Source organism: Pteropus alecto, unplaced genomic scaffold (genome assembly GCF_000325575.1).
Source record: "Pteropus alecto unplaced genomic scaffold, ASM32557v1 scaffold288, whole genome shotgun sequence".
Taxonomy (NCBI): Eukaryota; Metazoa; Chordata; class Mammalia; order Chiroptera; family Pteropodidae; genus Pteropus; species Pteropus alecto.
Genome location: NW_006442124.1, coordinates 1,294,443 through 1,311,395, shown reverse-complemented (window position 1 = coordinate 1,311,395; position 16,953 = coordinate 1,294,443). Strand labels below are relative to the sequence as shown.

The window sequence follows — 16,953 nt, the reverse complement described above, 5'->3', positions numbered from 1 at the left end:
GTATATATATATATATATCATAGATTAGCTATAAAAGTGACTAAATGATCAGTAAGAGCATACTTAATAGCATTTTTAAGTCCTGCCCTCAATCCCCAAGTTGAACATCATCAGTCAGCTTCTCTGTATGGCCCCACCAGGTTCAGTGCACGTGCTATCTGCTGCCTGACCAAACTAAACCCTCTGAACAAACACAATGCAGAGAGATCACAGCTTCCCGCAAACTCTGAGGGCATGACTCACTGCCCTCTTGTTTCACTTTCTAGAATGGTCACCAAAAATATCTTATTTGTCAAACTAAAACTTTATAATGCAAAATAAACACTCTTAAGATTTTAAAACTTTGTTAGGAAGCTCCTGAAAATTAATCAATATGCTAAAGAGAGAAAAAATCTGCAACATACTATCTCAAATCAGACACAAGGCTGTTACAAAAATATGCTGTAGGTCTGCTATTTTTAAGTATATTTTACTCATTGACAGCAAACACAACTCAGCTTCCCCCCTTCTGAGGACTGCTGGTAAGTAGATCAGGAAATGTGCTTGAATTAATGTGATTGATACCTTACAATCATGAAATACTTCCAAAGTGTGGGTCTGTGTAAAAGTGTCATGCACATCAGATATTCAGCCAATTGTCTTATGATAAATATATGGTAGCCACATAAGTGCATTAGAAAGTGAGGATAACCACCTGAAATTTATAAATGTTCAAACCTTTACTGAACGCAACTTGTATATGAAAATTAAATGACATATAATACAGCAGGAAAAGGCTCCATTCCAAAGTTCTGCAAAACGGAATTGTATTTACAGATGACACGAACTAATCAAATACATCTAGCATCGTCTGGAAAACTTAATGGCATGCCATAACTTAATATCACAGTCAATATGCATAATAGAACCCATAATTACTTTTCTAATAATCAAGCCAAAAGCAAAGAAATAAATGAAGCAATATAAAAATGAAACAGAAGAAGAGAAAGGAAAGTGCCACCAAATTGTTTATGATATAAACTGAAATGGCTTGAGAAAGCAGTTAAACCCCTGAAGCTTTTTATTGTTGTTATTTTTGTTTTTACTACATGCAGTCCTAACTGTCCTTAATCACTAAAATGCCTCTCCTTACTATTGTTTTGCTATTCCTCCAGAAATCCCCCACTCCCATTGAAACATGGTTTAACGGAAAGTAAGAGATGTGGAGAGAAGACTCTGGCAATCTCTCCACTGGGGGACAGCTGGATAGAAGGCAACAGTCCCTCGATCCCACAGCACCTTCCAGGTGATCACCCTTAATTTACCTCTGAGTCCTGCCTTCAGAGTCACAACAGCTGTGGAGTAAAACACTGCCCCTGGAACACAGCTCACTACCACACTGTACTTGGTTCCTTCGCTACCACCAAGCTCTCCCTGGTGAAGGCTTCCAAACAGGACTGAGGTTTCTCAGATGGATTTGAGTTCAATGAAAACTGGTGCCAAATAAACCTCTGTGATATGCAAAATGTCTATGCTAGTAAATAATACAGAATTATTCCACTCTGACCCCCACCCCTACTGCCAAAAGCAAAAGTTTTCTTTCAAGAGGTTAAAGGAAATCACAAATCTATAAATGTTAATATACCTGTTGTCAAGATGGAGGAATTGAAAGACGATAATTAAGGGAATCAAATGATCAGAAGAACTACAACCCTTGAAATCTTGGGGAAAATTCATATTTCATAGTCTTTAATAAAGTTCCTCATACGGAACTATTTCGAGCATATGAAAAAGCACATTTCATCAATGAATTTTCACATGCTGAACATATTAGCAATATAATTTTAAATGGGAATTTTAAAATATCAAATAGAGTTATATACTAAGCTAAGGTTCTTGCTTTTTACATATTTTCAACCATATTAAGTATACAATTAACTCACTTTAAGTTCTTAAAAATCCAATCAGTATCATAGGTAATTTGCTGTGCAGATCTGCTACTTTTAAATATAGTTTAAGGTTGATGTAAAATTAACTGAATGAAATTAGGTATCCAAACTACTGTTGGTAAGAAAGTGGAAAAAGTACACATTCTTAGTTTTGTTGTGGCCCATTTTAACTGATGAGTTTGTGTGGCCCCAGCTACAAGAATAACTGCTATCCATTTTTAAGTAACGAATACTTTGCTCACAGGAGCCAGTGAACGTGTATGTGGAAATATATGTGTGCAGAGAAGAAACGGAGTAAATTCTCTGACATTTGCTTCCATTCTTAATTATTCTCCAAAGATTTTTTCTAGGTAGCAACAGAAGTAAATGCCAAGGAGGCTTTAAATCAAGTCCTGATTTGCCCCAGCTGATATTATGCTATCATATTCGCATTCTGCGCGAACTCTAACCAGTGCAATTGAAAAGGAGGCCCTGTTACCTGCTCCCTAAAGAACCAGGTTTTTGATAGCATTTAGATAAGGTGGAAACAGGTTGGTGTCTGGAGAGATTCTAGAACCTTCTTATCGGAGGAAATCACAAGTAAATGGTTAATTTGAATAGCAACTAAAAAGTTTCACCAATTAACTCTACCCTGGGTCACTGAAACAAAATGAAAAATAAAAATTTGTTGTTTTAAACTCTCTCAAGAAAACACTGGTAGCAATAGCCTGATTAGTGGTGAATCTGAATATGCCGCCCAACAACTAGAAATAGTAGCCCAGCGAGCAAAGAAAACAATATACCCGCTGGGGCCAGAAAAAATGACCAGCCATAGAGAATAGAAGGGGTAAAATCCACGCAGTCTTTCATTTTCATGTTTTTGTAGCTTTCGATGTCAGCCACGGCCTGGACCCAGATGACGTACAGTGTCACCACCAGTGAAAACAGGACGCCTGAGAAGGATAAAACAAGAGATCTTTAGTCTTTTGGAAGATGTTTTCCCAAGAACACTCACCAATCATTTGCCCAATGATATGTTTCTAAAAATATATTTCTAGCTAAATCACCTATTTGTGTCAGACTTTTATTATATACTTTACATGCACACCGTTGATGTTTAAGTTTCAAAGCACTGAGAAAAAGTGAGGGCTACAGCAGCTTTAGAACCATGGCAACAGCTGACTTGCTTTTATCAAGTACTTACTGTGTTCCGGGCACTGTATTAGGTGCTTGTGGACATAAGAGTCAAAGATTCCTGCCTAGTGGAATTTATTCTAACATTTGTCCATCTTGACTGATGCCTGGTTTGGGATGAGCACTGTCATACATTGTTTCTTTTGCTATGTACTATAAACTGGTGAAATAGGTATTCAAGGCATGCACAAACACAGCCAGTAGTTTTCAGAGTTGATTTTCAGCTCAGGTCTTTCCGACTATTGTTATATTATTATAACACAGATAACTACTGCTGCAGTTAAATAAGGCCGTGGAAATAGAAAACGAGGTAAGTACCAGACAAGAAAGAGATGAAAGCCCCGAACTAATGTAAAAGAAAGCACATGATTCTTGGAAATTGAAAAATATATGCTGAAGATTGGTTACAGCATAGAAAGAATGAGGGAGGGGACTGATAATGAAAAAGATTCTGCGGATCGTAAAACCACAGGTTTGAGATTAAGAGCCTATCAAACAACAAAAAAGGATGGAGTGAAGAATGGAGGAGGGAGGGAAGGAGAAAAGGAGGAAGAAAGAGGAAGGAAGAAAGGTAGGAGGGAAGAACAAAGGAAGGGAGGGAGGAAGAAAGGGGGAAGGAGAGAAGAAAGGAAGGGAGATAGGGAGGAAGGGAGGGAGGAAGGAAGGAAGGAAGGAAGGGAGGAAGGAAGAGAGGAAGGAAGGAAGGGAGGGAGGGAGGAAGGAAGGAAGGAAAGAAGGAAGGAAGGAAGGGTGGAAGGAAGGGAGGAAAGGAGGAAGGAAGAAAAGTGCTTAACCACTAACTAGAAGGCAACATTCCGATTTATTCACAACTTCAATGCAACGGTAACCCATCTGTTCAAAAATACTGTTAGAATTACGAGAGTAGAGAAAATATCAAAATATGGACCCTTGACCTGAACAAGCAATATGACAGAAGAGCTTCACAGATGCCAAATTATGAGAATACCACTAAGCACATCCTTCTCCATGGGACCATTACTGTAATAATAGAAGCGAGCAATGGGGCTGCGCTGAGCTGCAAAGTCTGGAGAGTCAGCTAAGCTGATTCGCTACTGAGTGCATGGCAGGCTGCACACACAGACCACACAGCCTGAGGGATTCAAATCTGTCCCAAAGCAAAATACACTTGAGGTCACTTGCTATTTGTCCAAAAGTTCAATTGAAACTTGTCAAGGATCTATTATACTCTTTGATTTAACAAACTGACCCTCAGGTATAAAATCTCCATGTTCTAAGTGCTAATCTGTCTGAAAGAAAACAGAACTCTGTGACCAGGAGCAGAGACTGAGGCATATTGGCAGGACAGAGTTGCTTTTTAAGGGCCTAGCCATCAATCACCCTTCTCGAGTTAATTGTGCTGCTATAGTATTTAGGGTGTCTTCACTCTTGGGCCATCAGTTTCATAAGGATCTTAAGAGGTAAACACAAAAGAAGAAAGGCTTATAAATATGTCAAGGTGCATCCGTATCAGCGCTAAAACTTTCTCATAATCTTGATACAAGCTGCAGAGCAATGAAGAACTAACATAGATGCTTCCCTAATAAGAAACATCCTTCACACTGTAGTCTGTAATGTGAATGCAAATCCTGGAGCACAGAATAGAGCAATTTAACGACTGAACAACAACCATATCACAGGCAAACAGCAAAGTCATAGCCGGCGAGCAAACTCCTCACAAGGCCGTCCCTCAGATTTTGACAACAATATGGCAACACCATGTGTTGTCTAGCAACTCTGCATTTTAATAAATTTTTTTCAGGAAATATATAGACAGTGTCCTCTGTTAATGTAAAGATTTGGCTTAGTTATTTCCATACTATTTGTCTTATGCAAATGTTTACATTGCAAACCTTTGTTATTATTTGTTGATATGAGTTTTATTTTCCTCGCTTCATATGAATCTCTTATGCTTTCAGATATTTATATAAAGAAAAGAAAATTGCCTTTGTGAAAACCAGTAGGCTTATACACATTATTTCAAAAGTTATAAAACCCATTTCTGAATTTAGAGTATTTAGAAAAAGTATTGCAGGTAATCATGTAGATGATTCTTAACAAGGAAGAATTAACTTATATTTAAATATTGCTGCTATTTGAAGAGCAATTAGATCCTGAAAGCAATGAATAATAGATAGCTCTATCACTACAATCTTTAACTTGTTCACTAATTGAAGATACAGTCCATTTAATTCATATCAGATCAGTGTATGATTATATCTTACCCAGGGGTAAGATGGTGGTTCCCTGCCCATTCAATCACCAGTGTTTTATACGTGTGTGCGCACACACGCACAGAGAGACAGAGACAAGGAAAATGAATTAAACATGGGGAAGTACTTACACCAAAGGCCACTGGTTTAGCTGCGGTAGCAGCAAGAATTTATGCCAGGGTCCTGTTTGAGGTATGTAGCCAAGAGAGAAGCCAGGAGACTGTTAAGTACAGGTAGACTAATCAAATAAATAAGTACATTGAGGTTAACTGGAGCCATATTCTTCACTGCCTGAAAAGGGAGTTACAAATGTGAAACCGGGAAAGCTAAAATGAACTCTACAGTGTTTGTTTGGAATTGAATGTATCAGTGTGAATTTATGGTTTTAGATAGATAAATGATAGATAGATGACTGATAGATGAACATGTAAGTAAAAGTGTGTGTGTATTTTAAAATGTAGCTGTGCGTGTATGTCTAGATATACTTCCTGGCTCTGTTCTCTGACAGGGACTGGGATCAACGACATCCCAGAGCATGGAGTACATTGTCCATATCTTGGCTTCTAAATACCAGCAACCGGGGCATCTCAAACTGATAGCTGAATTCAGGCTGGAATAGAAAGTACAAGGTGAGTCTGGAACATCTCGTTATACCAAAAAGTTCAGATGTGCTCAAAGAGTGATGGGGGTGTTCAGAAGCCAGCTTGACGGAGCTTCCCCTAGCCGATTCCAAGGCAATCTGATTACCAAACAAATGATAGTAGCAGATTATGTGTCACTGAATAAAATAGGAATCTATATGCCCACAGTGATATAAATAAATGAGTGAATAACAAGTGAGGGGAAGGGAAAGCTTTTCCTTACAGAATGCTAACGTATAAATGTAGAAGAAATAATTAAATTAGAAATCACCACTTGGCAATCATTTAAGTAGTAATTCAGGCAAGAAAACGTGGATGAAATTTAGATGAGAAACAAATATTTATACAGGCTCAAAGTCTCTTCCCACAAAAAAAATTGTAAAGAGGAAAATGGTTACTTAATACTAAAGAAACCTGGCAAATACCACCTTACTCAAGTGACCAAAGTTAACATCACCAGTGACATGACAAATAGATGTCACTCACACTGCATGACTTGCAATGAGAAGAATATAGCATCACTGCTATGATATTGCAGCCCAAAATGAAGAGCCTAAATACAATCATGAGGAAAAATCAGACAAACCGGTTCAGAACATTCTAGAAAAATTGGTTCTGTATTCCTCAAAAGAATCAAGCTCATGAAGCTTAAAGTAGGATTTGCAAATTCTATGTACATCTTAAAATATTTCCAAAAAGTGAAATGAATAACTAAAAAAAGAAAGAGAGAATGTGGCAAAAGTCTGTGGCTATGTGTGTTATAAAGTGCGTATGTTGGGGAGTGGGAGGAGAGTGTTTATATACCCAGAAAGATATCTTTTTTGGTGGGATACTATGACGACTAATGAATAATAATATTATTGATTTGGTCCACCTGCCAGGTAGATCATCTCTTCTAGGGCAATACTCATACTTTGGGAAAATGTTAATTATTATCCCTTGATATCTTAAGTCCCTCATTCATAAAAACATAACAATAACTGTCTTGAGTAACAAGTGAGTTACATTTCAAATCTACCTGCCACAGTGATTTTAGCAGGAATTGAAATTACTAATAATATCTAGGTAATAATGTATTTTTAAATAAAGTTATATTTAAAGTTAATCATATATGTTGAAAGCATAATTTGCTGCCAATTAAATTTTATAATACCTATTTTTCAAACTCCAACAAAAATTCATAAAACAGCTTCCTGGAGGCATCATCAAAATGTGGCCCCAAATCCCATGAAGATCTACGACCGTTAAAAGTCATGGAGAAATAATTAAGTCACCAGGAACACAGAGGTTGCTCTTCTTATTGGTAGTATAGAGAAGAGCCACTCAAGCTTATGGTTACACATGGATTTTCTTACAGAGTTGAAAACTTTTCCCTCTAAAAATCATGACTTCAACTTGGAAATCATTTTTTTCTGAAACAAAGGTCAGAAAATTTAGTCACAAATGCCATTAGGAATGCAATTGCTAATGATATACAATATGAAAATGATCACAATATGGAAACAAAAACAGAAGAATTTCCCCCAACATCGAGTCAGACTGACAAATAACACTGAATGCCCTCAATATCTTACAGAAACAAGAATGAAAACAGAAGACATACTATAAAGATTTTTTCTGCTATATTTCTTTAAAAAACAGATTTAAAAATGCTTTCTTAGGAAAACATTAGCCGCAGAAATGAAAACTTTCTTCTTCAGAAACATAAACAAATGCCAAATGCCTATATCCTTACCTAGAAATACATATACCTGTATTTAAAATTAAAAGCCTATGAAAACTATTTATGTATCTTCCGCAAGTTTAAAATCAAACTTGATCTTTAACTACTTCCATGTAATTGATCTGTCTTTGAAATGTGCTTGTGTCATGGGCAGTTATTGGTTACTTGGGAAAGAATCATAAATTCTAGAGAAGTCACCAGCCTCTCTTAGTCATGCTTCCACTCAAGTTCAGTGGTAATTCATTTCAGCTTTCAATAGGCATAGGAAAGGCCATAGAATGCCATATCTAAAAACTCCATTACGAAGGAAGTTAAAACAAATAGCAAGTTAGAAGCAGAATAGTTAGTCTCTTCTCAATTTGGAGAATGCATACACCCTAGAGATAGGGCAACATTCAGTCTGGGCATCTACAGAGGACTAGAGAGCACGCTTCATAAAACTTTGGGGATGTGACAGCAGTAGCTTATTCATTGTGTCTATTTTCGGAGGATGGAGATGAGCTCTGCAGTCATTAATTCTTTACCAAGGTCAAAAGGTTCAGACATAACTCAAACAGAAGCCCTCATAGTGGGTGTAGCACCTTAGACATCCTACAATAGAAAGGAGGTGGTAAGGGACTCGGTTACTTTTCTAGGCGGAGCTCCCTGGAAGGCAGGGGGAGAGTTCCCACTAACTACAGAAATAAAAAACCTGGAGGTGGGTAAGGGTCCTGAGGATAGCAGTAGCACTAATGAGATGGGAAGCATAGACCCCATGTGCCCAGAGAAAGAACCGAAAGGAAACTCAATAAGTTATGTATGTACTATTATTTTCTAAAAGAAAATACAGCAACTCAGCAAAAAAATACATAACAGATCATCATAGAAATGCTGAATGGCATGATGACCAATATCCCACAAGGGGCTTTTGCAGAAGATACATAAATAGTTTTCATATAAACAGTTCTTATATTAGAACACACAGCACTAACATTTTAAGGTATTAAATTAAGCTCCAACGGCTTGAAGTTTCCTCTAAGGGGTAAATAATAATAACAGTCTTTTGTCTTCAGATGTTTTTACTCAAGAAGATGACTGAGAAATAGATACAGTTTGTTTATCTATTTATCTCTTGGTGAACATTTGGGTTTTTCCTAGGTTTTGGCTATTATAAATTAAGCTACTATGAATATTTTGGTTCGCGATGTTCTAGCTCAAAGTCTTGAAATGATGGATACATTTCCTTAGACAAATGGTTCTGAGAAAAAAACTGGCAACAAAATCTTTTCACAAAACACAGTCTTATACCAAATTGATAAAATAGTGCTGGGCTTACTGATGCTACAGCAGTGATCTGAAGCACACCTGTTCACGCTTACTGCCCGCCTCCCCAAACACCCTAGCAGCCCTACTAAGCTATACTAAGAATACTGTTTTTTAAAAAACTACCTTATGTTACCTTCCACAAACATCAATTTGTCAACAAAACTTTGACAGTTATTCAATAGTGCTCACTGAGCAATTACACTCTCCAAGTGCCTAGAGCAAAAAGATTTTTTATGACTGGTTGTTTTGAGCTCCTTCTTTAACTTTCACTATGTATTATTTGACATATATAAAATATGACATACAAATGAATATTATGAACTCTCATTATAAAATGAACCCTGTCGACTGCTCCCCAATCTAGGAACAAGACCACCACCCTCGAACCATTTTTTTTCTCAGAGTCCTTTGGAAAGAGAGTTGCCCTTCAGATATTCAGGAAGTACCTGTAGGCTTTAATTTCAGGGATAAAATTTAGAGACCTAAAAGAGCTATTCTCTTGAGAACTGGCAAGGGATGTGACCTCCTGGGATAGAATTGTAGAGCCCCCTCAAGATATGGATAGCTTTGGAGTCCAAATGGATTATGTGATTTGAGCCCTACATTCATATAAGACTGTGGATAATATCTACAAATTAAGTTATATATCAGGTAGTTACATTTAAGTACATATTTTGAAAGTGTAAAACAGTAATATATTAAATGCAAACACTTAAAATTGCCACAATATCTGCAAACCAGTTTCGACATGTATTAATGACTAATATACTAGTAATCTTAAAAATTGCAGTGTTTGAGGCCTTTCTCAACTTTTAAGGAGCCCTATGTGTCATGCTAAAGGAGGACATGGCCATTAGTGCAGGCCAGATCTATTCCAGAAGCTAAAATGTATACTTATTTCCCTAAACATTACATGATGGGGAAAGAAAAATTTGCCAATCCTACATTTTCTAAAGAGTAATATTGTCTTTATATTGTAATGTACTTTCAAGTCTCATATCTATTAGTTCATTCATTAAAAAAATTAGTGCTTCTACCAATAACATAACCACTGTTTGATACATGCTATTAATTTTCAAGTTATCACAGAATGTAATAACATCCATCTTCATGAATCTTGTTTTGTAGTAATCGCACAGTCCATTCACATCACAGTGGGTTGTTCTATCTCTGTTCACTATCCCCAGAACCTTCATATTACAGTTTAATGTTAATATAAATCTTTAGAATAACAATATATGGTAGCTTGTTCTATTGTATTGATTTTGTGGAAAGATAATTATGGTTCATTTAAAGTTATTTCTAAACTTTTCTGAGTAATAAATGATTCTTTTGAACTTCTCCTCCCCCCAAAAATAGATTTTTCAGGGAACATAAACTAGAAGTTCTTAAAAATAATTTAAATTGTATTTTTGTAATAGTTCTTTCTTTGTAAAATTAATGTTATTGCTTTTTCTTATAGCTAAATTATGTTCATTTTTACATCTTGTATTTCAGAAATTATAAAACTACTGACACATAACAGTCTACTGTAAATATTCTTGGCTTATCGCCATTCTTTATTTTCTCAGACTTGCTCTCCACTGATTTTTCTCCAATTTTCTGAGATAGCTTGAATAGTTTTATATAATTATAAATTTCATGACTGTATATTTTCATTATATCTATCTGATTGACAAATATTCATTGCTACCCACACTTCATCATACTACTTTCTAAATACATGAATCGCCTCTTCTCTTTCATTAAGTTGACTGAACTTAGATACTGTCCATCAGAGTTCTCAAATATTTATCGGCATAATAATTTTAGGCACTAACCATCCAATATATTCAATGCTCTACTCTTTTCAGAAACAATTATTGACAGAGAATGATCATGAGGGTGTATCTATTTCTACAAGTCATTAGAGATTTAATCTGAAAAGCAGAGTTTCATTTAATGCCAAGGAAGTGTTTGTTGATTGAGTTTCAGGAAGCAGGAAGTGGTTGAAGAGAACAGGCCTCTTCTCTGTATCAGTTTATTAGTAAAATGCAAGTGTCTACCACAGAAGGCAGGAATTGATGGTAACTTATCAAGATGCCTGTAAGCTGGCAAGCACATAATCATTATTGGCTAGATGATGATGATGATAATGATGATGATGGAGCTTTAGCATGAGATCCTGCTAATGGCTAGCAAACAGTGTTCTCTGAAACTTTTTAAAGTATCAGAGCACCTCACATGACTGGGCTGTTACAGGACAGGCCAAGAGGTAAGAGAATAAACTTGTCACGGTGTCTGCTAGTTTTGGGATTTCATAGAAGTGAGGGAAAATATGCTTCAATCATGTCTGCCAATGTCTTACTGGAATTCTCCACCAGGTGGCACCAGTCACCCCACAGTCCCACTACAGAAGGTTTCGGAAAAGAAAACGTCAGGTGGACCCAGACTTGTGCTGTCACACTGAAGACATTTTCTGCTTCACGGGTCCAGTTAAGCAAACCTCTTGTCTGTTCCCAAAAGCCCCTTGGTTATAGCAGGTAAATATTCCTTCTAGGACTCAGCATATGTTGATCTGAGGGTTCAGATCAGTCTGTACCTATGTGCTTCTCTTTCTACACAAGAAAGTATAAAGTCCTCGGAAAACACATGACAAAATTTAGTAAGGAATCCAATTTGCCTTAGCCATTCACTGATAGCTATTTCCAAGCAAAGTGACTATTTGTAGGAAGGGTGTGGAATGAAACAGAATACTTACACAGAAATGAAATCCCGTATAGTACTGAGTAAACAGATTTTAATGACACACATACTTTGGAAAAGGGGAATGAAGCAAATGAAACTCATTCTGCCTTTCCACCATGACAAACCTAATCCCAAACCAGAGATCCTATTTATAGGCCAGAAATAATCTTGTCACCTTACACATCTGAGAATTCCCTCTCAGAGTGGAAATTAATTATACCACATAATAATGTGACATGTGAGCAAAAGCATTCATTTGCCAGGCCTGTCACTCTGTTTTTCAGAAGAACAACACGGATACATTTTTTAAATGGGGTGGGGAACATTTATTTAAGTTAGAAGTTTAAGTTCTTCTAGGAAAGTTCCACCAAAGTAATTACTGAGCTGGCCTCTCACTCCCTAGATTTGTCAAGGCAACACCCAGACCATAACCCAGAATGTCTGTGACAAGGACACATATACCAAGCCTGGGGGGTGGGGGTGGAGACTCATGGGGAGGCAACATCTCTCCCTAGAGAAATATCTCTATGTCTCTTTTCTCTTCTTCACACTCTCCCTCCCTTCCAAAGCCTCCATTTGGCTGAGATGCTGGACACTCATGGAACTGAGTTTGAAATGCCCCCCTTGAATTCTTCCTCTGGGAACCCATCTCCTCATTTCAGTGTCATGTATCTACCAAATTGGTGCCCCATTCGAAACCAAGTCAGGACAAGTCTGATTCTAACAGCCTGTGACACATATTTCAACTAATAAGCCATGTGGGGAAAAATAAACTTGCAAAGAAGTATCTGAGGAAGAAAAGTAATAAGGCTTTAAAATATTTCTGTAAATAAAAACTCTTCCTAGCTCTCTTCTATTTAATATTAACAAAGGTTGACTTACTCTAGCACTTGACATTTATATAAAATGTCATAAGAAGAACATTAAAATTCCACATCAAAATTTTAAGGAAGGCCTTCCCACATTATAATAGCATCAGTATCCAAAACAGTAATTTTCCTTAACAAATTCCCACATATGACAACTAAAGGCACACAGCAAGTGTACAAAGCAGGTAGTTTTAGAAACAAAAGAGTGGCCAGTTCTTCAAGACCTACTTAAAAAGGAGATTTAGTGTACTAAGTCTTTGGATTGAGCAAAAGGGAAATTTGAGCTGTCGTTCTACAGTTCATAAAAATTGGATAAATTAGTTCTACTGTAAAAAGCACATCTGGCTGGTATATCAGTAACCAATAGTTTTTATTAATTACTTTTTCTTTTTCACCTCCCACCTCCAACAAGCCAGAGCTCTGAATAAAATATTAGGTCCTGGACTTTGGTGGAATATTCTATTCCCTGTTGGCAACTTATGCCTGTGATTTTCTCTGGGGAGTCTACTTTCTACTCACTAAGAAAGATACAGAAGCTTCGAAAAGCCATTCTGGCAAGAATTCACTGGGCTCTCTGGCCTGTTCTCACACGGAGGCCCTTTTGCTTGTTCAGAGTAAGCAGCTGTTTATAGCCTGGCTCTTTCACTATGCAGACATGGAGACAGCAGATGCAAGCACGGAGATGCGTGTGCCGTAAGTTCAGAGCGCCTTCCTCTAGGCCATCAGCAATTGTGTCCTAATCCCTTCCTGCTCTTGGTCTGTGTTTCCCCGACATGCTCTTCCCCTGCTCCGACTGCTGCCATGTTCTGCTTTATCAAGAGGAAGACAGGAGGGGCCAGCCATGACAGTGAGCACCTCCTATGAGCCATGTGCTTAGTCTCAGCCAAAGGAAAATGAACATCCAGAAAACGTCCCTTGGCTTTTGTGAGCTACTTTTTCTAGGATTAAGGCAAAAAAAAAAAAAAAAATCTCTTCTGTTATGCATCCTTCATACCTATCTCATGTAGAAATAAATGTGGTTTGCTGATAAGCTACTATAAAATCCATGGATCTTTTGAAAGAAAAAGGGAAACAAGCCACAAATACGATTTAATTCTGATTCAGTATTACCTGCTAGATATGAGAATTTTATATTCCCTCATAGCCATGCACCTCTTTTATGAAGATTGATGATCAGAAGGAAGAAGGTGGCCAGAGATGGATGTACTTCAAGCTCTTTGTCCCACATGGCAGAGTACTCACAAAGTTCACCCCAAGTCACTTGGTTCATGTCCCTGAGAACCAACAATATCTTGAGGAACAACTGTCTGGGAGAGCAGCATACTCCCCACAGTCACAGAATGGGACAGGAGCCGAACCACAAATAAGGGCTGCTCTCTTTCTCTGACCGACAAGATGGCTCGGCAGCCTCACCAACTTGGGGGCCTAAAAACACAGTTAGCCAAGATGCAGAAGCGTTTGAGGCACCTCTACCCAGGTGAGACTCTCAAGCTTTACACTCAGCAGAAAAAGGTAATCCCAGTTTGTCATTCAGGAAAAGGTGATTTCAATTGTGGAGGAAAGTCTTTCTATCCTGATATGCTGGCAAAATACTTATTTCTAGTGTTTGTGACTCATCACCCAATGCCAGTGTCCCAGAAAATCCAGACTGTGTCATTATTCTTTCTTGTGCACTGGGAGAGAGGGAAGGGTGTAACTGATGCACAGCAATCCTTGCATGGATGTCTCCTTGCATAGGCATTAGAAATACGCAGCTGTCTAATAATTTTCTCCATATTACTCAAATGTTTTGTAATGCCATGCCTACCCGTTCTACCTCCTCCTGTGCCTCTCCTGTAGCCTCCAATATCACAGGGTGAGGAGACGACGGGAGTCATCCCCTTTGCATCTAAGTTTTCCAGGAGTCCACAGTAAAACAAATGTCACCCATAGTTGAGGTATTGTGGAGATGTGTGATAAGAGTCACTGAAACACAGGCTCAGTGTCATACCATCCTGACTATTACCATACATTTGGTCTAGAATTGAATACCCTCAGGGAGCACGTGGCCTGGCCTGCCTGAGGAGGTATCTGTCCAGTGTAGGGAGTGGCAACATACAAAGCCTCCAAGGCTTGCTCAGAGCCAGTTGCCAGAGCAAAGGGAATACCATGGCCCCCGCCCCTTATTCACACCAACAGCTGCAACGTTAGCATGTCCAGCCACGTGCAGAACACCCCAAACTCTTGTCTTGCTGATGCCAGAGTCGTTCTATGTGCACATACCCAGCAATGGCGACCTGGAATTTGGTTCCTCCCTGTACCAAGGCCATCTATCCAAATAAAGAGAGACTGTCCAATCTTGTTTGTGGCATTGGTAAAGCAGCCACGGCAACCATGGGCCCAAGCCGCACTGGTTCCAACTGCCCGCCAGAGCACAATGTGTTGGCAGGGGACAGTACTGGAGACGCGGTCAGGCAGGGAATGATGAAGCAAGCCCTAAAACGAAAGAGATTCTGGAATACTAGGTGCATGGAATGAGACCTTTTCGTTTTGAAAATATGAAATCTAACCAAAGAAAGCATTATAAATTCAGTTTAACTCAGTAAATGTATCTTTCCTATCACAGTATATGCATGGTTCTCTATTAAATGGGGTACAGAAAGAATTTGGCTGGGCAACAAACCGAGTGTTTATTTCATATTTTCCTCATCCGGGTATTACCTATTAGCAATATCTGGGAATGTTTTAACAGAGAATTGAAAGATTTAAAAAATTCTTCTGTCAATAAATTCTCAAGTTTAAGGATGATTTATTGGTCCCATAACTACTCTAAAAAATTGTGTTTCACAGTAGAAATTGCTATTAGACAGTAAACTTTAGTTATTCCTGAGAACATTACTTTTCCTGCCCAAACAGATAAGATGAACAGTAATATTTTATCTCATCCAACAGAAAATCTCTCTCTCTCTGTTCTTGGGAAATGAACGGTCCTATATAGACAATGAAGAATTGTGCCATGGAGGAAATCAAGTCAAACTTGAAAGGAAGTGTCATCACAGTCATCTAGTCCAGTGGGGTTCAGACACCTGGGACACCTGCTACCTCTCAAGGGGCTTTTCCACGATGACCTGAGCAAGAGGGGACTCAGCTCCAGGCCCACACGCAACAAAAGAGTCACTGAAACAAGAAAATCCTCTCATCACAGGCACACGAGTATGTATCAAATGCTTTACCTTCTACGGCATTCTCAGCCTAACATAATTTTTAAAAATTTATTAAAGTATAGTTGACATACACTGTTATATTAGTTTCAGGTATACAACGTAGCGATTGTACATTTATAAACCTTATGATGTGATTACCACAATGAGTGTGGTTAGATATACTACTATCTCACACAAATTATAAAACGATCAATAATTTTTTTCAAAACACACCCATACATTCTCTAAGACCAAACTCAGGATCAGAGTTTTCGGAGTTTAAATCAATTGCGCTGCCCATAATGTGTTAGTACCAATCTACTACTATTACATATTACATTTATTGACAAAGATTAAAAAATAAAATCAAGGAATGAGAAGAAACAAGTAATTACATATTTTAGCAGAGAGCTGTTATTTCTGGGAAGACCATAGAAAAATATGCACCTTAACTAGACCTTTGAATGAGGCAAGGGTAGAACGTGGTTTGGAGGAGAAATAATATGTGGTAAAGATGATGCTCAGTTTTAAGGCTTCTCAGGGGTTTGGTCTTATGGAATTATGAACTAAAGAAGAGAGACGATAAATTATGAGATCTAAGTGAAAGAAGACAGACACAAAAGGCCACATGTCGTGTGATCCCATTTACATGAAAAGCCAGAACAAGCGAACCCATCGGGACTGAAAACGAGTGGATTGTAGTTTCTCAGGGCTGGGGGACGGCAGAGGAGAAAATGAAGTTTCTTCATGGAGTAATAATAAAAATATTCCAGAATCAGATAGTGGTGATATTTGAACCACTCTGTAAATGTACTTAAAAACATTGCACTATGCACTTTAAAATAGTAAATTTTACGGTATATAAATTACATCTCAATTATTAAAAAAGAACTTAAAATATTAGGAAGTTCAAATGGGGAAATTTGAGCCCCTGTTAAAGGCCCCTGAAAAACCACTGAAGAAAAGAGTTGAAATAAAAGACAGACTAGGTTAGACAGGACTCTTGTTCTCAGAATGAGTTTTTTTTTAAGCTCTTTGAGCAAGGATCCATATCTGATTATTCTTTTGATTCCATCTGCAGAATTAAGCACAATACTTATTATGCAAAAAGTGTGCTTAGAAAAACGGTTTGTTAATTGACCATCGATTAAAGAAAGATGGGTACCATCATGAG

At 37.8% G+C, this 16,953-nt stretch overlaps 1 protein-coding gene across 1 annotated transcript in view; it reads right to left on the bottom strand.

The window, feature by feature from the left end:
- Positions 1 to 695: 695 nt before the first annotated feature.
- Positions 696 to 16,953, bottom strand: part of TMEM182 (transmembrane protein 182) — a 52,205-nt gene continuing 35,947 nt past the window's right edge. The window contains exon 5 of the mRNA XM_006920790.3: positions 696 to 2,860. Within this exon, the coding sequence (XP_006920852.1) occupies positions 2,640 to 2,860 (221 nt within the window). The 3' untranslated portion in view covers positions 696 to 2,639. The remainder of the gene's footprint in view (positions 2,861 to 16,953) is intronic.